We start from the raw sequence: 25,088 nt of genomic DNA on the forward strand, positions 1-25,088 counted from the left end.
ACAATATTAAAAAATAACTTGAAACTATTTATGTCAACATCAAGTTAATAGGCGTCCGCCTGGCTACTCCTTATGTACAGCATTGAGCATCGTTTGCGAATAAATTACTTTATAATTTTACATGTTTAATGCTATTTTACAAAATATATAAAAGCTTTCTTCGGCATCGGTTTGGTTTGGTGGTAAATAAAGTCTGTTAATAAGTTTACATAAAATACTAGACCGAGGCGAATCGGATCACAGCGCGAATAGGATTTGATTAAAAAATCTATTGATATTTATTTTACAATATGTATTTCAAATGACTGGCGACGCAAGCTGAAGAGAGGAGACGAAATGTACAATTTTAGTGTATCAATTCAATATTTGAAAGATCAGCGGATTTTTCATCGTGATCCGATTCGCCTCGGTCTACCCTAATATTAATCTGTAGACAGCCACAATCCACTGAAATATTAAAATAGCTAAGTTAAGTGTCCCATTCTCAACACTATCAATGAAAGTGGTTACAGTGTCCATTACAGGGGGCCTAGCCAAGGTGACAATCGAACATCGACAAACGAAAAGCAAAAGTGTATCGGGTAACAGATGCTACGATAAGTCTTGTGACTATTTCCATACATTATTTAAGTTCCGATTGGCGTTTTCTATCATCGATTGGAATGAAAGTTTCATACATAGAAACGCTTACATTGAGCGTAATTCTTACTTTAAAATCTGTTTATGATTTGGTTTTGATTAGATATTGTAGTTTAGTGAACAATATGAAATTGATATCAAATCTAAAATAGATTTTTATTTCGTAGGTAGCTTCTATGTTTTAGTGGGCCCATAGGGTTGATTCGTGTGGTAAACCTGATGGTTTTACAAATAAAATTATTTTCAAATTTGAAATTATATCTACCAGTGGTGTTCCACTTGATTTTTAAACACCTTGTAAAATAAATAGCGAGTCCACTTTTAAATATAAACGTTTCTTACATTGTTTCTAATTTAAATAAATGCAAATGGCAATTTATAATTGGCCTAGTCATAGAGACCCCAAGTTCAGTCAGAGTATGAACATCAATAATTGTACTCGTAGTCTATGATTTTAATTCAGCACTGTTACAATATAAAATATGCAATCATGAAAAAAAAAACCTTATACTTATGTAATATTTTGGCACATAGCAATTATAAATAAAAATAAACTTACAATAATTACAAGAATCGTAAACACTATTTACATATTTTACAATATTTACAAGGCAAATACGAGAGGCAATATCATGCATTTTAATTAAATCGATGTTTTATGTAGGTTTTAAAACCGGTGTATTTAGTACATATTTTTAATTTTTTAATCTCTTGTTTTCAATAAAATGCTGTGACAAAATGAAATGTTTATATTGTATTTTAAATCTTAACCCTTTACTTTTAGAAACGTAGAATATAATACGAATTTGATTTTAAAAATGGTAATATCAAGATAATCGAAATGAATCGAAGTTGAATACTCTTAGGACTTGGTCACATCTTTCACCTAAGAGAATATCTCAAATAATGTTATTTATCATGACCACTGCCGCTTGAACACTGAAAATTAAAACTATCTTAAAATATACGTATCACAATCGAGTCATTCACTTAAACACAATTGCACTAATTCCATAACACTAGTTAATTAGGTTCGTCTTCCTTATCCCTAAGGTCCTGGGACCCTGGGCGCGCCCATAATCACGTGTGGGAGTGTCCTAGGGACCCATGGGTATGGTGGTGGTTGGCGGCTAGATGGTGGAAGTATGGCGCGTAGGGTCCAGGGCCGGTGAAGGGGTACGGGACCCCGTGAGAGTAGAGTAACCCTCCAGGGTAAGCCCCGGATGGGAAGGCCCCTCCAGGGGGTGGGGGTACGGTCGGACTATTGACGTCCATGCCTGGGTTCTGCTTTTTCCATTTCGTGCGGCGATTTTGGAACCAGATTTTTACCTGTGGAGATAGGCAAATTACAGATTTTTGTACTTAAATGAAAGAAAGTGGGAGTAGGTAACAGAATGCCCTTTTCCAAAATTCGGTCATAATATGTGTGTGTATTTATTATGCTTTGTCAGTTTATGTAGTAAAGAGAGAATTATTTAAAAGTATAGGTGGGTACAGCCCGGGAATCGAACTCGGGATTTCTGGATTACCAATGTGTCCACTGTATTAAATATCGTTGTAACGCCTATTTTATTCTGTTTATAGGGTCTTATTTAACACCCGATCTTGTCTTTGTACTTTTTTGTAGCGAATTTTATATTTATTGTATTGTACAGTGCTACTTGCAGTTGGATTAGAGATTTATGCAACACTAACCTGAGTTTCGGTCAAGCTCAAACTCTGCGCCAGATTAAACCGCTCGCACACGGACAGGTAGCGCGTGGTCTTGCACTGGAAGGAGACTAGTTATACGTGAACACGCTATAAGACTCACCTGAGTTTCAGTCAAGCTCAGACTCAGCGCCAGATTAAGCCGCTCGCACACGGACTGGTAGCGTGTGGTCTTGTACTGCAAGGAGACTAGTTATACTTGAACACGCTATAAGACTCACCTGAGTTTCAGTCAAGCTCAGACTCAGCGCCAGATTAAGCCGCTCGCACACGGACAGGTAGCGCGTGGTCTTGTACTGCAAGGACACTAGTTATACTTATACTTGAACACGCTATAAGACTCACCTGAGTTTCAGTCAAGCTCAGACTCAGCGCCAGATTAAGCCGCTCGCACACGGACAGGTAGCGCGTGGTCTTGAACTTGTTCTCCAAAGACACCAGCTGCTCGTACGTGAAGGCGGTGCGCGCGCGCCGCGGCTTCGTGCCGCCTTTGCTGTCCCTACAACAATTGGAAAAAAGGTTAGTGTGGGTTTATGGTTCACAATGCATCCCGGGTCATCGGGTCAGCAAAGACAATCAAATTGCAATTTTAAATTTAATAACTGAGTGACGTAAATAGGCCCCGGACACGGCCCGGTCTAACGTGAGTCATCCTTTAGGCATCGTAGTCGTCCAAACAGTCTGATTTCATATACATAATATGTGCCTTGTATTTACTCTGGGGCTATTTCCTCAAAAAGAATAACATTGTACAAAGATGCAATACCCTTAACATCATGGGCTACCAAATATTAAGATTAGTAACTCAAACAAAAATCGAAACCTGAAAAAATATCGCAATGGGAGTTGAATTGAACTCTATATCGATACGCCTTACCGAAACACGCTTGCTTTACCAGTTAAGCTACTTCAAGTAAAGGTCGAGTTCCCAAGCCGACACAATTTTAAATGTGTTCGATCCAATTCGATCACCTCAACCGACCCTCAACTTTACCGCCTCCATGAGTGGCATTCTTTAAAAGAATATCAAGGTTCTTCATCACTATAGGTAGTAGGTACATAGTATAAAACAAAGTCGCTTCCCGCTGTCTGTCTGTCCGTATGTATGCTTAGATCTTTAAAACTACGCAACGGATTTTGATGCGGTTTTTTAAATAGATAGAGTAATTCAAGAGGAAGGTTTATGTATAATTTGTTAACCCGTGCAAAGCCGGGGCGGGTCGCTAGTAAAAAATATATTAAAAAAACAAGACTAACCTACTAGAAGAACCGGACTTCCCCTTCTTGGAGCTAGGGCTCTTGGGGTCTCCGTTCTCATCGAGGTCTGACTGCGTGAGGAGGTCATCGTCCATGTTAGACGTCTGGTCGTCTGTTTCCACCTCATCTGTCTCCAGGTCTGAATGCTGCTGGTTGACTGCAACAAGGAAAATTAATATTTATTTTATGACATGGGAGTAATAGCAGTCACCTTTTCAAGGTAGGGACCCACAAAATTCATTTATTTTATTTATTTATTTTATAATCAACTATACAATACCACTTTACAGAGTAATCCAATACGTGATATGTATTACATAAAAACAAAAAATTAACACACTTAAAAATATTACAGTGAAAAACAGACTATAACTAAATATTTGGCAGATAACATAATTGCCGGCTTGTTATCTTTGTGAATTCACTCAGAGTGCAGTTAAATATCTATATCTATTTTGGCGGAGACTTCGTTCAATATTACTATTGCCCTGACAATGGGCGCTTTGGCAAGTAAATTGACTGATAGATAGAGGTAGGATCAGAGGGCCTACCGCGAACCACGTTCGACGTGTTACCACCCTGTCACACTTAAGTACGAATTCACAAGTGCGCCAGAGAGGCAACACGACGAACGTGGTTCGCGGTAGGCCCTCTGACAAAACTGTGACTTCATGACAAGATGAATTCGAACGCACAGAAACATGAGTACCTACTCTTTTATCTTGTCTGCCGGCCTAGCCAAGCTGACAATCGCTATCGCTTCGACAACGAAACGCTTTGTGTCTCTCTATCACTCTTCCATGTTAGTGCGACAGTGACAGTTACGTTTCGATCGCTACGGAGCGTGAGCGATTGGCACGTTGGCTACGCGGCCTGAGCCATTCACCACTCAGCCCTCGAGTTGTGAAAATGTGTATCGCGCGCATGGCTCGGAACCGGTTTTTTCTTCATACAAAAAATACCGGTATAATTATATAACGGCTAAGGAGTGGAATTCACTTCCTGCAAATCTATTCCCAATCCACTATAACTTGGATCTTTTTAAATCGAGAGTGAATAGACATGTTTTAGGTAAGCATGTTCCATCCTAGACTGCATCGGCCCTTACCATCAGGTAAGATTGTGGTCAAATGCTTACCTATCTCTAATAATAAAAAAAAAAAAAAACAAAAAAAATATTATTTAATTTTTAATGGGACAATTTAATAATACGAAGTTGTTACCTAAATACATGATTCAGTCCTACGTGAAGAGCATAAAATAATTAAAAATATTGGGCTATTTTCAGTTTTACAAAAAAAACCGGTTCCGAGCCCTGATAGCACGTTGGCATATTATAAAACCACAGGTTTGTGTTAACGACTCTACCTCTCCTTATATCCGTATAGATCTACCTGTGATTCTAAGATCAATTTTTATCCGTGTTACCATTATTTTGGTTAATTAATTATATGCAAATTTCAAACTGTGAATGGCGTATACTCTAAGCCTAAGATTTTCAATCAAATGTTTTGAATGGATCGAACGGACGGATTAACTTTGTTTGACAACTTCTTTAGCAGTTCAGCAATTTTAGCATGCTTCTAAACAATAATAGCTCGGGAAAACTGCTCTCGCTAAAAATGTTAACCTAGAAATCAGACATTTAATTATATAATAGTTTATGCGTCGTGTCAGCTATCAACAACAGGAAAAATCTTATAATCCCATCCTGTTCATAAATGCAAATCCCTAAACTCTTTAATTCACACAGTGTTTTGTCAGCGCCATTAAAATACTTCACAAATAGATTTATTATCATTCCAATAATGAAAACTAAACACGCGTCGGAAAACGAATATTTCTTAAATTTTATCGTTTCCTCATAATCTCGTTTTCATAAAATTTTCATGTTTTTAAGATGATATAATAGACATTTCCGTTTCCTGCTCGCGCCACGGTGTTGTATGCGAAATAGTTTTAAAACGGCTATTAATTTTTGATGTGGCAACATTGGCAGCAAATTTCTTACGTCCGGAAACATTAAAATATAATTTACGACAGAGTTGTTCTGCGGAATAATAAAATTAGTGAAATGGTGTCGGGCACTTAGTGTGCGAGATGGTCGCTAAATTGACGGCTTTTAACGTCATTTACGTAGATATATATAGCCTGTCAAACAACTGTGTCAGTAGAAAAAGGCGCGATATTCAAATTTTCGATGGGACGATAACCCTTCGCGCTTACATTTTTAATTTGCCGCTCTTTTCCACTGACGGAAATTACTTGACAGACTATATAATATAAGTTTTCTGCGTATATAAATATATATATACATATAATTATACATTTTTTCATATACATGTGAACTTTAAATAAATGTCATATACTAAGAAAAAGTGACCAAGGCCTCCAGTGCCCCAGGCTGGAATCGAACCAGCGTCCTCTGCTATCGACCTATGCCGCTGTGGCCCAGTGGCCGAATGGCACAGGCACCTGCCGCGATAGCAGAGGACGCTGGTTCGATTCCAGCCTGGGGCACTGGAGGCCTTGGTCACTTTTTCTTAGTATATGACATTTATTTAAAGTTTATAATTTATATAGTAGTGTGTCTACTTGAAATAAAAACAACTTAAAATATTTTCTGAAAATAATTTAATTTGTTCTAATAGGTACATATATATGTGACCGAAATTAACGCAACTAGAACATTTATATTCTCTCTCTCTTCTATAGCAATATTTTTTTACTTGAAAAATACTTAGTACCTACATAATTTATTTCATAAAGCATACATGGGATTAAAAACTTTTATTTTAATAACCATAGATAAGAGACTACAATAATATTAATCGGTAGAAGAATTTGTTTGGGATTTATCGATGTAACTATGATTGTCATGGTGGCAAGGCCCTCAAAGGACTGACAAGTTGACAACCCATTGCTTGAGGTGAGACAGTAACATTGCAATTTTACGACATTTCTATAAATTCTGCTAAAAGTGTTAACCACTTCGCTTCGACACTCCTTTCAGCAGCTCATAATATCACAGATCCGAAACTTTGTTAAACAAACAAAAACATATCGGAAACTGTACTTCTATACATCCAGCGAAAGAATGTAACTACCAAATATGACACGCTAAAACATACCTTAAAGCTAAGTTATTATAGTTAAAATTACATTGGTTAATGCGATTGTCAAAAAAGACTCAATATTTTCAATCGATTGTACACTTAAGTGGGATATAAATAATGTTTAAAGTTAAGCGCTTCATACAAACGTATTTACGACTGTTCAACACTAAACTGATTGTCCAGAGTCATCCGACACGAATTAACGCGATATAATTACGAGCAGATGTCGCGACTGACAAACCAAAACGACTTAATTAACTGAGGGAATTTATGGTAATTTAAACCTTAATGTTAAAGTTTAAAGTCGAAAATGGGATGGAATGGATTTTGTTTTAGGACCGTTTGGTGTGGGATGAGTAAAAGTCATGTTGATGGATATAAGGCGCAAACTCGACTGCTTAGGCCGGAGTCCTTTAAAAGCAGTAAATGATGATGTGTTTATAGCTTTTCTTAACAAAGACGCTTAATTGGATTTCGCTAAATGTTGCGGAGGATTTATTGGTACACATTTGAATTGATTTTTCTAACAGACTTTTTTGCAAAGGGAAATCAGGATAAAATAAACTATAGTCTATCAAACAACTTTGTCAGTAGAAAAAGGGGCAAAATTCAAATTTTCTATGGATCGATAACCCTTCGCGCCTACATTTTTCGAATTTGCCGCCTTTTTCTACTGACAAGTTTTGCTTGACCAACTGTAACAATAATACATATATCTAGTAACTACCCCTATAATAGACGTGGCACGAAAATTGATACGTAAACCATAAATCCTGTAGGTAAAATAAGTACCTACCTAACCTATTTAACATGAGTTTTTAGACACTGGCAACATTTTACCGTAAACAACAATCATATCATAGAGCTGCTTACATTGTTGTCGTTGTAGGTATTATACGTTTATATACGTTTAAATAATTAATTTCTGTCCATTTCAAAAGAAATGACGCCATAGGTAGTACTCTCCGTGACTGCAGAAAGAAATCTGTTAATTACGTTGAAATCAATTGCAGTATATCTTCCTAAACACGTCAAAAAAGTAAAATGTGAAAAGGTGCAGTTTTATATTTGTTAACTCATTTAATAAATGTTTATTGTTAAAAAGAATGCGTTTATGTAAAAATAAAAGGACACTCTAGGATTTTCTTCTCTCCAGGGTCAACCGATATCCGTTATCTTGTTGCATAAAATCGAAACTCTACTAGTAAATCAGTGGCGCCGCCGCGTAACAATCAAAACAAATAAATATGGCGGCGATCTGTCTGTCGTGCGTGCGCGCACGCATATCTTGTTAATTGATCGTGCCAAATAGGAACCGTGCAAGAGCAAAAAGTCTGGCCACCTATTTGATCAATCTCTCATCTGAAGAGTACTTTGATGGTTAGTTAGATTAAGTTAAGGGTTAATTTTTCCTGAAAATTCTTGTATTGGCCTTATCACTGTGAAGTTTGTACAAAACGTTCTTCTTCTTTTTATACATATAATACTAGCGACCCGCCCCGGCTTCGCACGGGTTAACAAATTATACATAAACGTTCCTCTTGAATCACTCTATCTACCTATTAAAAAAACCGCATCAAAATCCGTTTTAAAAGATCTAAGCATACAATAGGGACTGACAGACAGCGGGAAACGACTTTGTTTTATACTATGACCTATGGCCCCCTACCTAGACATAAAGTTTTTATATAGGTATTATGTTTATTTCTTATTTCGGTATATAAAGTGAGAGCGAGACGCCCGTGCGAATAACAGCTAACTGATAGGAACCCAATATCGATTTGATGTCATGCAGACCATGCAGTGCACGTTCGAATTGGCCCTGTAAGTCTCAAAGATTACAAACTAACAAAGTGACAGTTGCACGCAATTCAAATAAAGCATGTATCAACATGCACCATGATCCCTACAAGGAGTACAAGGCTGAGAGATACTCTATCCCCCGTTGTCAACAAGCAGACATTTGTAGGCTTAACTCCCCGTCGGGTTTACCTCACAACTCACAAGCCATAGAGTCCCCGTGAGGCGTCGACAGGGGTACCGTCGCGATCGAAATTCATACATGCATCTCTGTCAGAATTGTGCAAGAGCGACAGGGATAGACTTCTAGAATTGGCAGAGTTGAAACGCTGAGTTTGATTGCTGAGATTTGGAGAGTCGTTTGATGATTTGTTGAAGTGGGAATTGCCTGGCGGCAATGGGCTTAAATTAAAGCAGACAATAGGCTTCACTGTGAGCTGAGTTTAGAGAGTTGCCAGTAAAGCACAGTTAGCAAAAGGACGCTATAGTTGGTCAAACCAAATTGTCAGTAAATAGGAACAAAAAGAACTACACTCATCCTTTTCTTTTGGGTGCTAGTGAGACAAAGATAGTATGATTCTCTCTGTCTATGTTTGAAATGAGACAGTCCTTTGACAAACTATAGTCCTGTGACAACTAGGAATCCTCGAATGTGTTTTAATTCTGGCGTCAGCTCCTGGATTTTGTAAAACCATTCACTTTCACCGTTATCATAACACGTAAAAAATCCTGAAAAAGCTTTGTAACATTACCGAAATATTCCATGATGGATTAATAATCCTTTTCCAAACGTATGTTCAGTTTAACGAGATGTTCCCTTCTCGATCACACGGATTGTCCCAAATTAAGTCATTACTTTAACCAATTAAGAGAAATTAATTCGCATTTTCCTACTCACACGATCACGAATAACTACCCACCTACCTATTTAGCTTACACTAACATACTCTTACATAGATCTATATATATAAATGCAAGTGTCCTGACTGACTGACTGACTGACTGATTCATCAACGCAGAGCCGAAACTACAAAAGATAGAAAGTTGAAATTTGCACACTAGGTTGCATTTATAAAGTGTACAAGAGATAAGAAGCGATTTTGAAAAATTCAACCCCTAAGGGGTTAAAAAGGGGATGAAAGGTTGTATGGGGAACAAGTTTTATTTTAAGCTAAGAATTTGAAACTTTGTAAAAATGTATTATATTAAAAAACAAGAAAACTAATTTCAGCGTTTTTGAAAATTCATCCCCCAAGGTGGTGAAAAAGGGGTTAAAAGTTTGTATGGTGATCAAATATTTTTGTGAGTGTGGGACTTGAAACTTTGCATATGGGGATATTATTATAAGACAGGAAAAGTAATTTCAGCGTTTTTGAAAATTCATCCCCTAACAGGGTTAAAAAGGGGTTGAAAGTTTGAATCCATTACAAATGCTTTGAAACTTCTTAGAAAGGCATAATAGCCGATTACAAAAAAAAGTAATAGCAACGTTTTTGGAAATTCAACCCCTAAGGGGGTTAAAAAGGGGATGAAAGTTCGTCTTGGGGTGCAAATTTTATTTTGATCTAGGAACTTGAAACTTTGCAGAAAGGTATTAAATTAAAATACAAAAAAACTAATTTCATCGTTTTTGAAAATTCATCCCCCAAGGTGGTGAAAAAGGGGTTGAAAGTTTGTATGGAGATCAAATATTTTTGTGAGAGTGGGACTTGAAACTTTGTATATGGGGATATTATTATAAGACAGGAAAAATAATTTCAGCGTTTTTGAAAATTCATCCCCTAACAGGGTTAAAAAGGGGTTGAAAGTTTGAATCCATTACAAATGCTTTGAAACTTCTGAGAAAGGCATAATAGCCGATTACAAAAAAAAAGTAATTGCAACGTTTTTGGAAATTCAACCACTAAGGGGGTTAAAAATGGGATGAAAGTTCGTCTTGGGGTGCAAATTTTATTTTGATCTAGGAACTTGAAACTTTGCAAAAAGGTGTTAAATTAAAATACAAGAAAACTAATTTCAGCGTTTTTGAAAATTCATCCCCTAAGGTGGTGAAAAAGGGGTTGAAAGTTTGTATGGATATCAAATATTTTTTCGAGCGCGGGACTTGAATCGTTGCATTTGGCGATATTATTAGAAGACAGGAAAAGTAATTTCAGCGTTTTGTAAAATTCATCCCCTAACAGGGTTAAAAAAGGGTTGAAAATTCGTATAGGGTTCAAATTTTATTTTAAGCTAAGAACTTGAAACTTCGTAAAAAGATATATTTTTAATATGCAAGAAAACTAATTTCAGCGTTTTTGAAAATTCATCTCCTAAGATGGTGAAAAAGGGGTTGAAAGTTTGTATGGATATCAAATATTTTTTCGAGCGCGGGACTTGAATCTTTGCATTTGGGGATATTATTAGAAGATAAGAAAAGTAATTTCAGCGTTTTTGAAAATTCATCCCCTAACGTGGTGAAAAAGGGGTTGAAAATTTGTATGGATATCAAATATTTTTTCGAGCGCGGGACTTGAGTCTTTGTATTTGGGGATATTATTAGAAGACAGGAAAAGTAATTTCAGTGTTTTGTAAAATTCATCCCCTAACAGGGTTAAAAAGGGGTTGAAAGTTTGTAAGGGTATCAAATTTTATTTTAAGCTAGGAACTTGAAACTTCGTAAAAAGGTATTAAATTAAAATACAAGAAAACTAATTTCAGCGTTTTTGAAAATTCATCCTGTAAGGTGGTGAAAAAGGGGTTGAAAGTTTGTATTGATATCAAACATTTTTTCGAGCGCGGGACTTGAGTCTTTGTATTTGGGGATATTATTAGAAGACAGGAAAAGTAATTTCAGCGTTTTGTAAAATTCATCCCCTAACAGGGTTAAAAAGGGGTTGAAAATTTGTACGGGTATCAAATTTTATTTTAAGCTAGGAACTTGAAACTTCGTAAAAGGGTATTAAATTAAAATACAAGAAAACTAATTTCAGCGTTTTTGAAAATTCATCCTGTAAGGTGGTGAAAAAGGGGTTGAAAGTTTGTATTGATATCAAACATTTTGTCGAGCGCGGGACTTGAATCTTTGGATTTGGGGATATTATTAGAAGACAGGAAAAGTAGTTTTAGCGTTTTGTAAAATTCATCCCCTTACAGGGTTAAAAAGGGGTTGAAAGTTTGTACGGGTTTCAAATCTTATTTTAAGCTATGAACTTGAAACTTCGTAAAAAGGTATTAAATTAAAACTGAAAAAAAAACTAATTTCAGCGTTTTTGAAAATTCATATCTGAAGGTGGTGAAAAAGTGGTTGAAAGTTTGTATGGAGATCAGATATTTTTGTGAGTGCGGGGCTTGAATTTTTGTACAGAGGCATTTATTAGAATACAAGAAAAGTCATTTCAGCGTTTTTAAAAGTACATCCCTTAAAAGGGTTAAAAAGGGGTTGAAAGTTTTTATGGGGTTCACATTTTATTTTAAGCTAGGAACTTTTATTAAAAAAGAAGAAAACTTATTTCAGCGTTTTTGAAAATTCATCTCTTAAAGTGGTGAAAAAGGGTAAAAAGTTTGTATGGAGATCAAACATTTTTGTGAGTGCGGGGCTTGAATCTTTGTAAAATGGCATTTTATTAAAATACGAGAAAAGTAAATTCAGCGTTTTTAAAATTCATCTCTTAAAGGGTCGAAAGGGGGTTGAAAGTTTGTAAAGTTGCAAACAAACTTGAAACTTCGTAAAAAGGTATTTCATCAAAAGAGAAGAAAACTAATTTCAGAGTTTTTGATAATTCATCCCCATGGTGGTGAAAAAGGGGTTGAAGATTTGTATGGAGGTCAAACATTCATTTGAGTGCGGGACTTGAATCGTTGTAAACTTTGTATATGGGCATATTATTAAAATACAAGAAAAGTAATTTCAGCGTTTTTAAAAATTCATCCCCTATAATGGTTAAAAAGGGGTTGAAAGTTTGTATAGGGTTCAAATTTGATTTAAAGCTAGGAACTTCAAACTTCGTAAATAGGTAGTTAAGTAGTAGGTTTTATTAAATAGAGGACATGAAAATCTTCTGGTTGAGAGGGATTATACGAGAACAATTTTATTCAGTTAGGGGCTTGAAGCTTCGTAGGTTGTGAAAGACAAGTATCATGCGTTGTAATATTAATAATTAACAAATGATTAACCGTCCTACTGCGATCTTTTGCTGCATAATGTTCTAAGCTAATGTAGAATATATAACCACCAATATACAAATCCACGCGTACGAAGTCGCGGGCAACAGCTAGTATATCTATATAGGGTTAACCCTTTAACGATCAAGATTAAAAAAACAGGATTATGCCTCTTCGCCTCGTTAAAGTCCAAAAAGATTAATAAGAAAAGATACAAAATGATGTTGAATTCATGAAAAACTACAAGATGATGTTGTAGAGTGGTCATGTTTGCCATATTAGGTCGGTACATTCTAGCGACCCGCCCCGGCTTCGCACGGGTTAACAAATAATACATAAACCTTCCTCTTGAATTACTCTATCTATTTAAAAAAAACCGCATCAAAATCCGTTGCGTAGTTTTAAAGATCTAAGTATACATAGGGACAGACAGACAGCGGAAAGCGATTTTGTTTTATACAATGTAGTGAAAGTAGCCATTCAGTTCAGCGTTCACTAATATATTCTTACATAGATACATATATCTATATGTAGCTTTAACGATCAAGATTTAAAAAAAGCAGCCAAGTGCGAGTCGGACTCGCCCATGAAGGGTTCCGTATTTAGGCGATTTATGACGTATAAAAAAAAAAACTACTTACTAGATCTCGTTCAAACCAATTTTCGGTGGAAGTTTACATGGTAGTGTACATCATATATTTTTTTTAGTTTTATCATTCTCTTATTTTAGAAGTTACAGGGGGGGGGACACACATTTTATCACTTTGGAAGTGTCTCTCGCGCAAACTATTCAGTTTAGAAAAAAATTATATTAGAAACCTCAATATCATTTTTGAAGACCTATCCATAGATACCCCACACGTATGGGTTTGATGAAAAAATTTTTTTTTAGTTTCAGTTCGAAGTATGGGGAACCCCAAAAATTTATTGTTTTTTTTCTATTTTTGTGTGAAAATCTTAATGCGGTTCACAGAATACATCTACTTACCAAGTTTCAACAGTATAGTTCTTATAGTTTCGGAGAAAAGTGGCTGTGACATACGGACGGACAGACGGACAGACGGACAGACGGGCAGACAGACAGACATGACGAATCTATAAGGGTTCCGTTTTTTGCCATTTGGCTACGGAACCCTAAAAACCAGGATTATGCCTCATCGCCAAATAATTGATGTTGAATGAATGAAAAACTACAAGATGATGTTGGTCGTGTTAAAGGGTTAAAGGGAGACAAGAAGACGAAATGAGAGCTCATTTCCTTGACATAAACCCGTGGCCGTCAAACACTAGTTCCAGTAATCGTCTCAGTCTGCAAATCGATGGAGCAACGTACAAATTAACTCAAAAGCGTTCATACCGCTCAGCGTAACTGCTAACATGGGACCCAAATTACACTTCGCCATTTTCTTCATTTAACAAATTGATCGTCTGTTTGCTTTCCTTCCCCGTTCCAAATGTAACCTTAAATCAAAAGACGCATGGTTGAAAATAGCTCCGGTTTATATTAAAGCATTGTTGAGAATGCTTACGCCCAAAAGATAAAGGCTGGTTGGGGGATTCTTAACCTTAAGTTTTGGTGTTAAGACTGAATATTGTTTTGGGAGTGGAAGAAGGGGGTTGCGGTCCAAGTTTGTAATTAATAAAGCGTCTCGATTACAAGGGTGGGTGCGGTTGGGTCTGATTGTGAGTATCGTCGGCAGGCAGTTTGCTGTCACGGTGCTTGGTAGTTGTGATTGATGTTTGTATTCGACTTTGAAGGAAGGCTTCTGTGTAGATAAAGCTTTATGAATACTTGAGAAAGAGGGACGCTAGCAAGCTGCTCTATAGCTAGATTTATGTACTCTACTGAACATAGATAATAAATAAATACCTATATGTACTTTTGAGGCGTAGTTTGATGTGCTACTTTTGACGCTGACTGTAAAATAGCGCAATATAATTATTCCGACTTGAAATTATAAAATTATCTATGTGTGTTCTACCATTTAAGCATTACTTCGATGCGGTGAGCAAAAAAGGCGAATTCTTAGGTATAGTTTGTGAAAGGACTATCTCATTTCAAACATAGACAGAGGGAATTAATACGAGCACGTAATGAGGCGTCAAGAAACTCATCCCATAAAACGGGTCCTCAATTTCCCAGAACAGCCGAAGGGACAAGGCAGGCCACCTTCTACATGGAGGTCTAACGTGCAAAGAGAGATCCAGAAGCAGAACATTAACCCACAGACAACCCGAAATAGAATTCTTTGGCGCAAATGTACGGGAAGACCCGACCCCAGATAAACTGGGATAAGGGGACAAAGAAGAAGAAGGAGAAATGTTCGACATGCTAAGTCTGGCAAAAAAACAGCCGACGGACGTCTGAAAAACTATAAGTTATCTACCACAAGAAACAATGTTGAGCTATAAACAATAGCTTTTTCACAGTTTCGTTACCTACATCATGTACGTCCGTATGTCATTGCATAGTAGGTATTCTATTGCGGTCAAAATGTTTTTCGTCGCCTATTTCAGCGCTTTCCTTTCGCGATATCAAAATCTACTTCCCCCATTCGAAATATTCCTAAAAACAAACAAAGATCGTTTCTCAACCCTTACAAACTTCCGAGCACCCTGGAGCGAACGTCAAAGTATTTATTACTCCGAAAGTTGTTAACGAACGGCTTACTTCCGGTGACTTTTTAATTACGGGGGAAATTAGGTGAAAATGCTCCGCGCGCACCGAATGCTAATTTGTGGCTGAGTTACGTTTTTGGGTGATTTTAAACGCCAAACAGCGGTGTTTACTAGTTTAGTACAACGCAAAATGACGGGGCCTGAAGGAACCCAAAATACCTAAAGGGGCCACTGATTAACAGTTCGCCGGACGGTATCGGTCTGTCAGTTAGAACAAAAAGTTGACAGCTCCGAACAACTGACAGGCCGATATCGTCTGCCGGACTGCTAATCAGTGGGCCCCTTAATGTACAGCGCGTGGGAGAAATGTTAGGTACTTTTCGTGGATCCTAACCTGGATATTTTATATGACAAAACAATACCGCATAATTCCTAATAAGAAAGATGCACCGGTCAGGTAAATAGTTTAAGTTTAGTTCGAATATATGAGATTTCAAAGCATATACGCAGAAAATTTGCCGCCCCAACGCCTTACCGGCCATCCATATACCTCTCCTGCTGCCTAAACACCCGGCAAATAGGCCGCTCATAAACGCGAGACGATCCTCGCTTATTCTAATGTGACTGTGACGCTTACCGTAGGCGAGGCATTATGGAGACGCACATAGCAACCAAGTTACATATAGTAGGAAAACTTACATTAACATGGATAAACTTTCAGATTCTGTCAAATAAAACCATTTCCCACAGAAGCACACTTCACGCACACAAAATCACTATTCACGGATTTGCGGGACTTATCACTTTGCTGGGACAAGTCAGTGACCCGTAATGTTTAAGTTGTTTTAAAGATAGCATTTTGAGTTTTATAACGCACAAGCCTGCTTTGTGGAACAGAAATTAAAAACGCGTTTCTTTGAAAAAAGAACGAGAAATGCCACTCCCACATATTGTCATTGATCATCAGGCTCTTGGCTCTCAGCTTGATCTGGCTCTATAATTTAAATTTTCCCTGCTTTCTTGGTCCAATATGATAAAATGCATTTCAAAAATAGACAAATCATTTCACAAAATACAAAAGTTTAGTGTTTAAGTCGAGAAATGCCATATACGCAGAAAATTTGCCGCCCCGGCGCCTTACAGGAGCGGTCATTGCTCTCCTGCCTAAACACCCGGCAAATAGGCCGCTCCTAAACGCGAGACGCTTGACCCTCGCTTACTCACCTTTTCTTTTTATTTGACTGAGCAAGGAACAAATCTTAGCGCAAAAAGGATAATAAAATAATCGTTAGATTCGTTTAGACGAGTCTAATTTCACGGATTGGTGCGCAAAGGGTCGGTAATCCCCGTCTCTCTCTAGCCTTACTAGACGTGTGTGTTGTCTCGCTCTGTCGACCAATCGTCGGGCAAGCAGATTCGTGTTCTTATTTTCAGTGTTTGCGGGTTGGTGAGGTTTTAAGGTGCAGGGGCGATTTTCCGTTGCATATTATACGAGTAGTGATGGGATGTTCTAGAGAATATTTCTACCTAATAAATCCTCGGTAAAGGAGAAATAAGGAATGTGGAATGTTGAATTTTCAAAATATTCGCTCAAAAGTTACATGTCATGTCAATTTTTCTTTTGTGAGTAGGTACTTAAATAGGTGTCACAAGAATGAATTGTTTTTATTTATTCCTGGGATTATTTATAAATAAACTACTTTTAAAATAATTCTCGAAAGCTATTTTGTAATTGTTAGCTGTAAATAATTAAGTATCATAGTTTGAAACACACCCACTATTTCTCAAAAAAAACCTCCTATGTCCACACTACTCTTAGCCGGTCAATATCGGATAGTATTAAGTCTTTTAGACCTATAACTTAATTATGCTGAGCAAAGGCCCTTCTATTCTTCCCCGAGTAGGTATCCCTATCATCTGAAGTCTCCCACCAGTCTCTGTCAAAGGCGTCAAGCTCGTTCCGCCATCTCCGACGAGGTCTACCGTAAGGCCTTATTTGTGGGACCCAACGGGTAGCTGTTTTGGCCATCTGTGAAGTTTAATATCATAATTTAGATATTTTTCTTACGTTGTTCTTGCATTAAATATTCCTGTTCTTTCTGAAAATATCCTAAAAGAAATAAATATTTGAGGTACATCACTAGAAGGTGCAGGGGCGATATTCCATTGCATAATATACGAGGTCGATGGAGCCCAAATTGTGTTCGCCTGTGTAAATATTTAGTTCGGGTTTTATTATAGAGTTTGTTTGAAGTATGTAAGTCAGATACAAGTTATAAAAGGGGCGCGGTGGAAATATAATTATTATAATATATTATTAAATAAAATTCTTTGTAGGTAATAAGAAGGTACAGTCACCTCACTTCGAAGGCCGCAAAAATATGTGACATGCTCTTATGGCTCTGTAAAAAAGAACGTGTTAGATATTTTTTCGGCCTTTGTTGTGTAATATATTATTACAGGTGACTGTACATAACGTTTCTTTGCTAAGTTTATGCCTAGACTTTTAAAATTGAAGTGTGTGTGTTACTGTGTGAGGGCTCCTTGGAGTGGCCGGCGCTGGCCCATCGTGTAGAGGAGCCATGAGGGATGGAGAGGTCTCATATTTCCTTCACTACATATTTTCAGTACACAATATTTACCTATCCACATATCTGACCGCTTTGCTTAATGCCTCGCCAGTCAATATTTAAGGCACACTGCATGATACGTCAATACAACTAGGTAGGTACCTTATTTAAAAAAAAATAACCTTTTAACTGCCATATAATTTTTCATCAAGCGTGCTCGTGTCGCCGGTAGTACGAAGTTTTTGTGTGCACCCATCTTTTTACACTTGACTGTACCTATAGCTACAAGTGATCTACAGTCAAATAGCGGAACCAATATAATTCACAGATAAGCAGATAAGCGATCTCTTCACATGGTTGACCTAATATACGTTGCATCCCCTTCGTTTCCCTGTCAAACGACAGAAATGCAACATTACGGCCGAGTAGCCATAGCCATCGGGCAGATCAAAGGCTTTGGCAGCACTGTGTTATCAAATTGGATCTAAAGCTTGGACGCTTCGCAATAACTGCTTTACGGGATTTACGGGGGTAGTTAAAATAAGTACCTACTGTATATTATACCTACGTAGACCTTTGTACACATAAATATTAGGTAGTTAGAAAATTTGGGGAAGGTCGACTAAATTCGTACCGTCGCGTTAAATCGTGCCGCTAGTATATTTTTTCAAAACATGGCCATAACTCTTGAAATTGAAGTCGGTTAAAAGTAGTATACTTATATTGACTTTAGTGACGCCTATTTTACTATTACAGGTTAGGAAATATAGTTCAAATCACGTTTAATCAAGGGCATAGGTATATTTTGAATAAAATTAAAATAAGTAAGTATGTCATTTTTGTGGTTGTCGTAATTATAGGTATTAAACACCAAATTTAATGTGGTTTTAAAGCAACATTTTGCGATTATAATAGAAAAACGGTCGAACGAGACTCAGACTTACGGAAAAAATCATAAAATTGTGTGACGGTAGGATTGGTAGGTTGAAATCTCCATGAATTATTTTGACATCTGTTTGACTATATTTTAAAGATCAAATACAACGTTTAAAAATGTGAGCATCAAATCACCGGGAACGAATCCACCTTTGTATGTACATCTGTTCCGTTGACAGCATTACTGTTTCCGGACTGACTGACCAAACAGTCTATCAGGCCAATTCGAACGTAAGTATTGTAAGTTTTAAATGATGTCATTCAGTGATTGTGTATTTTGCTTGTACTTGTCTGTGCATGTATTGGCGCGAGACACAATAACTAAATTACATCATTAAAAGTCAGGTGTAGGTAGCAAGTATTTTTGTGTTTTTAAAAGATTTATCGGTGTACAGTTTGGTTTTGTCGTAAACAACATATTATAAAGAAGTATGCGAAAGTTCATAATTATCCAAATTTAAATATGTATAAGAAACGAAATATAAACAACATCTTACCCTCTAAATGTATTAGGCCCACTTGCACCATTCCACTAACCTAGGGTTAACCGGTTAAACCTTGAGTTACCATGGTTACCAGTACAATTAGACACTGGGCTAACGGTTTAACCGTTTAAACCCGGGTTAGTGGGATGGTGCAAGTGGGCATTAGTGTACCAACTCTGTCTCTATTCCGTCGCGAAACCGTGACAACAACCGTAGAACCACTATTTTGTAAATTCAACTTCAAGTTCAACAGCTGAATCAAACTATTAAAAATTCCCTAAAAATCTGAACTTTTGTCAAAAACAGTTTATTGTACACGTATATAATTGGTTCTCCCAGTTCCAGCAAATCAATTTAACGGGCGTGACAGAACCAAAACAAGCAAGATGACGGTAAACCCGTAAATAATTATCAATTGGGTTATATCACCGTCGTTAGTTAGGTGCTTAATCAAGTATTAAATCTACGTCAGTAGATACTTACCTACAGCCCGACTATAAAAAAAATGGTTGTCTGTAAAGTCGGTTTACGGATGATAATTTTGCGTGATAACGTCATAAGAAAACATTAATTAAATTTTTCATTAATGCATACGTTTATTTATGAATTGAATTGAATTATTATCAACATGGCCCGACCGGATGGCCGTAACGTTACCATGGAGATCTGTCCACAACGTTACCATGGAGATCCGTCCACAACGTGACACTTTTTCGTGCATGCTACCGGTGTTCATCGATTTATAAGACGTTATCACGTCAAAATACTCGATGTCATTGCTGAGAATAAGCAGTCAACGTTATATCACTTTATTTTAAGTCGGAAAATATTTACATTATAATAATTTATTACATCTATCGGTTACCGATGGTAGCGTACCGTAAATTGAGGTTATATTGCACTAAGATTGAACGTTCGTGCGTTCAATTAAAAAACGACTTTAAACAAAAGTCTCTATATTTAAGTGTAACGTTATTGTAATAGAAATACAAGAAGTTGGAAATAACAGACAGTTTCATTCTTTAGACGCGTTATCTGTGTGTACAAACATTATTTTTGACAAATTTTGACGCATTCATAAATTAGTCACCCCTTAAATTTACTCAAGTGTTTAGAAAGTCGTATAGTAGGCCCGACCACACCGTTACATACCGGTATGTTATAATTATATCGATTAACCCCGTTTCTAAAACTCAATTTAAAAGATCCGCCGGCGCGACGTTTGAATTCCATTTTCCACACGAAAAAAACGAATTGTTCAAAATACCTACAGAATATTTTCATATAGTAAAGCCTTATTTACCCATTTTTTAATAGTTAGTTAATACTTAATTCAAAAATAAGGAACAAAGTTTTTTTATGCTACGAAGGATGATTGTGAGCTAAGGTTAATCGAAAGAGTTTATAAAATTTGCTACTCGTTATTCGTATTTACGATTGTAAGCGTAGAGTTCAATAAAAAGTTGAAAACTCCTAGACTCCTAGCGTTGATTATGAATAAATAAATAAATATATTTTTCACACGCAGTGGGTAAACAATCATTTTGCCCATCTATATTGGAACAGTATAAAGTACCTACTGCCTATTCATGCTTGTTTGAGCTACTGAGGTAAAAAATACTTTTAGTCCATTAAAAACATCTAGCAATTTACCGTTCTATAATCAAAACCATTAACAAGACTGCTGTTAACACATAATATCAGTATACTATTTAAATTGAGTCGTTAAAATTACCGGTAGTTGAAATCAACAATACCTATTACTTATTACTCCCGCTTTGTTAAATAGATTGAGTACGTGACGCCGTTTAAAGTTTAAACTACCTATTTACTAACAAAAAATACAATACACTCCTTAAATCAACATACTAAACGATTTTGAGCTTTAGCGGCATATCAATAAGCGGTAAAATATATCAATTTTAAGTTTTTCATACGCACGTTTTAAGTGGTACCGTGTCAAAGTTGATATCTCAATTAAAAACGTGAGCGTGCAAACGTGTAGTACCCTACAATGTAAACTATTTTTGGATTTATTTTTTGCGGTTATGCTGTACCGTGAAACTATCCAAATTTGCCTCCTTTTTTTGAAAAACATTTATACTAGCTTATCGCATTAATTGTGATCATACGCGACATTTTATTTGCTTAAAAAAATATTAATCATTAAATCCACTTTTTTGGCAATTATTACTAGCACCAGCTAATATCAAAAAAAGCAATACAGCAGATCGGTATATGAAAAAAGCAGGCAATAATTATGTTACGGGCACTCATATAGTTGCCGGCAACTCTATCTTAGATTTTACGTTAAAGCCCACGGATCTGGAAATAATTTTATTTCTTGTCATATTTTAAGGGAGGTTATATAATTATAAAAACATTTAATAATTATTATAGGTACTCTTATTAAAACCCAATTCATATGAAACTAAAATTTTCAAATCATATATTGAGGTAAAATACTTGCAAAGAATAATAATATATTATGTACGGAAGGTGCTTGCTCTCCCCTATTTTTATTTACTCATAATAACAGGAACATTTTTACCGCACAATAAATATAATCCAATAAGAATCCAACTAACTTCGCGGTTAGCGCGGCACCCTACCTAATGCTTGTAAAATCCACCCTTATTCTACCCCTTATTGGAATCCTTTTCATTTTTATTTAGTTACCAGATTTTTCCTTTCAATTTTCTTTTTCTGTAGTAAAATTTTAATGTTTAGTTTAGTTCTGAATCTTTGGCTTAACCGATAACGAAGAGATCTCTCATATGGATAAGTTCGTCTTTGTATTTTCTAATGTGGTTTTAGGTACTAAGTTAAGTAGGTATGTAATATCTACCTAATATTTAAAATGTTTGTATGTATGTAGTTTGTTTGGCATAAAAATTTGGACTTACTGTATCTAAACCAAATAACTAAAATATAGGTACAAGTCCCAAGTTTAATACCTACCTATATAGGTACTTAAATACTTAGCTACTAAATTTATCCACATACTTACTAGATTTCAATACCTGCAATAATACATATGTTACACAACGAAGGCCGCAAAAATATCTGACACTATCGGATTTTCTTTGTAGAGCCATTAAGAGCGTATCACATATTTTTACGGTCTTCGAAGGGTAACATATTATTGCAGGTGACTGTACCTACTGACCAATAGGAATATTGCATGATATAACTCACCTGAATCACTATCATCTCTATCGTAATGCGGCCTCCAATACTGCTCGTCGTATCTCAACGGCACCTCCGACCTTCCAGTAAACTTGTTAGGGTCTAGAATATTCTCTACTGAAAACGCAATCGCCGACCTCTCCGGCGGCCTCGTGAGGCCTAGCCTCCTCGTTAAATCCACGGGCGCGGCCTCTTCAACGCCCACCACATCTACTTCGGCCCCCGCTTCGGCCTCTGCCTCATCCTCTCGCCTTTCTTCTGACCCTCGCGCCATCGCAAGCATCGTCATAGCAAGGCCTATGTGTAAACTCTGTACATCTGTCTGGATATATGTCTCGTGCTCAGTCAGTTTGAAAAAAGTTAGTTTATAAAGCACTATCACATGACACTAGAAAAAAGTTTATATTGTAAAGCGTATGGACACTGTAATCCAGTCCGTCTATCGGGAGCGTTCGGTACCAACTGAAACGGGAGTCGCGCGAGGCGGGGACTCCGGTGGGCTAGGAGGGGGCTTCGATGCGATTGGCGGCGGGCCCCGAGGCGTGCCAGGGGTGGGGAGACGTAATCGAGCAATAAGGTTTAAACAATTTCGTTTAATACGCTGAATTATGTAAGAGAGCGGCGGCAAGTAATCGGGCGCGAGCGATAAGGCCATTTGCGAGACTTCGTTACGTATTAATGGGCCAGGAAATTGACTTATGAATATTAGAGGCGGTGGTTGGAGTCCGCGGCCGCGCTGTTTGTAATGGCCGACGCCGTTAAACTGTTTGACAACACGCGTCGTAAATGCTGAAACAATACTGGCTATTAGGCTTGATTTTTAGACGACAGATTCTAGAACTATTTGTCAGATAAAGGTCGTGGTCAGTTGTCATGAAGCCGCATTTGTAAGTTAATGATTTAAAGATAAGATAAAAGTAGTAGTTGCATTTTTTGGACCGGTGTTCCAAAAGATCACAAGTTTGAATCTTGCCCGAAGTTGGGAAATCTTCCATTTTCCTTTAATTTAATTAATACAAATATCTGGGAGACCGATTCGAGCTTTGCTCGGAAAACATATACCTAAAAACCCAAAAATGCGCAGTTTCCAAAGATAAGACCTAGCTAGATCTATTGTTTGTCCCCTCATACCCCCATACCCCATGAAAACCCCCATATAGCAAATCTCATCGAAATCGTTACGGCCGTTTCCGAGATCCCCGAAATATACCTACACTCGTAAATATAACCATATAGACGCAGTGTGTTCTGAAACGACTTCGCAACATATCTGGTGGGAACACAGTACTGATGGCATATCACGGATATGTTGCGTCTCAGTTAAGATATGGACTTCTTGTATGGGGCAATTCCAGTGACGCGGCTAGGGCTTTCATAGCACAAAAGAAATGTTTAAGGGCAATGTGTGGGATGCCCCAACGGGAATCATGTAGGGGAAGTCCGGGTAAAGCGAACACCCCAGGCAAAGCGAATTCGGGCTCCCAATCCTAAACTATTCGACTTTGTCGCACCACGCGCCTATATGATGTTCAGGATCCTTCGCTCTATGAGCGGCAAGCGTCACAGGGAGCGGTCGCTGTGAGCGTCGTCGGTGACGAGTCAAAATGTGTTTTTAGTGCAAAATATTCGATTTTGAAAGGTAAGTACATTGTATGTTATTTTGTCACCGTAATTATCTCGAATTTTAATTCAAGATGCTTCTATTGCTTATTAAAGTATCTTCCTTTTACAACGCATTTCTTTTAAAACAATCCAACGGTTATTTTTTTTAATTTTTATATTCTTTAACTGACTGTTGGGCAAAGTGGATCGGGCAAAGCGGATAGCGTGTTCACTTTGAATTTATTAGGTAATTTTTTTTAATGATAATATTTTGTTACAGATGGTATATAAATATCACAAAAAGATCCATAATGGCTCCTGGCTAACAGACGTCATGGAAATGGCTATCAGAACGTGGATTCGCTGTGTTAAAATGTCTTCAGAAATGCCGTGAAGACTTATGCTTATGAAATCAGTGAGAATATATCAAAAGTTACTTGTGACAGCTTTTTCTAATGAATATTATTGAAATGATCTTATGTTGATTAATTTTCACTTAGTTATTAAGTTCACTAAGATTTTATGAGTAATATTTGCTTTGCCCGGGGGCGAGTTTCACTTTGCCCGGCACCCTGGGCAAAGCGAATAAAATATCTTTTTTTACGTTTTGTTCAAAATTGCAGCAACTGTTAAACATTGGAGGCTAGTGTTGTTTTAAATTAAAAGATTATTAAATAAAGACTTATTATTGATACTTTTTTCATTTCTTCCTCGTTAAATTTTTCTGTTATGTCAAGTCAAAGGTAAAGGTGTTCACTATGCCCGGACTTCCCCTAGGCCATTATTTACAAAGCATGACATTTTGACATTACCATGTATGTATATTTTTGAAGCAGCTGTTTTTGTAAAAAAATACCCACATCTGTTCAAAAAAGCTAAAGATGTATATCATAGAAACACAACGAACCCAAACAGACTTGTAATTGATTTTGTTCCAAATACTTCCCTTTTCATGAAAAGTAGTTATTATATGTGTATACGAATATTTAATGCTCTTCCTGATAATGTTAAGGATCTCCCTC

The 25,088-nt window shown here is 36.9% G+C and overlaps 2 protein-coding genes across 3 annotated transcripts in view; one reads left to right on the plus strand and one right to left on the minus strand.

The window, feature by feature from the left end:
• LOC134657447 (uncharacterized) overlaps positions 1–25,088 on the plus strand; it is a 264,724-nt gene that overhangs the window by 166,741 nt on the left and 72,895 nt on the right. The window lies entirely within an intron of this gene.
• Positions 1,485–23,332, minus strand: LOC134657392 (homeobox protein slou). 2 transcript variants are annotated; one of them, XM_063512938.1, is made up of 4 exons: positions 22,474–23,332; positions 3,607–3,763; positions 2,695–2,848; positions 1,485–1,968 (listed from the first exon to the last, which is right to left on the minus strand). In XM_063512938.1, the coding sequence occupies exons 1-4, from the start codon at positions 22,751–22,753 to the stop codon at positions 1,720–1,722; spliced, it is 840 nt and encodes a 279-aa protein (XP_063369008.1). In that variant the 5' UTR covers positions 22,754–23,332; the 3' UTR covers positions 1,485–1,719. The 2 variants fall into 2 exon arrangements, 1 of the variants encoding a protein (XP_063369008.1); XR_010097615.1 differs by lacking the exons at positions 2,695–2,848; positions 3,607–3,763; positions 22,474–23,332 and adding an exon at positions 2,453–2,534 and having other exon boundaries at positions 1,844–1,968.

Source organism: Cydia amplana, chromosome 20, assembly GCF_948474715.1.
Source record: "Cydia amplana chromosome 20, ilCydAmpl1.1, whole genome shotgun sequence".
Classification (NCBI taxonomy): Eukaryota; Metazoa; Arthropoda; class Insecta; order Lepidoptera; family Tortricidae; genus Cydia; species Cydia amplana.

What these genes read in the sequence shown, in the direction of transcription:
- LOC134657392 (XM_063512938.1), bottom strand. Translation starts at nt 22,753, where the DNA reads ATGACGATGCTTGCGATGGCGCGAGGGTCAGAAGAAAGGCGAGAGGAT. An exon ending in TAGAGATGATAGTGATTCAG is followed by an intron (nt 3,764 to 22,473) that starts GTGAGTTATATC and finishes TCCTTGTTGCAG; the next exon opens with TCAACCAGCAGCATTCAGAC. An exon ending in TGAGCTTGACTGAAACTCAG is followed by an intron (nt 1,969 to 2,694) that starts GTGAGTCTTATA and finishes CTATCTCCACAG; the next exon opens with GTAAAAATCTGGTTCCAAAA.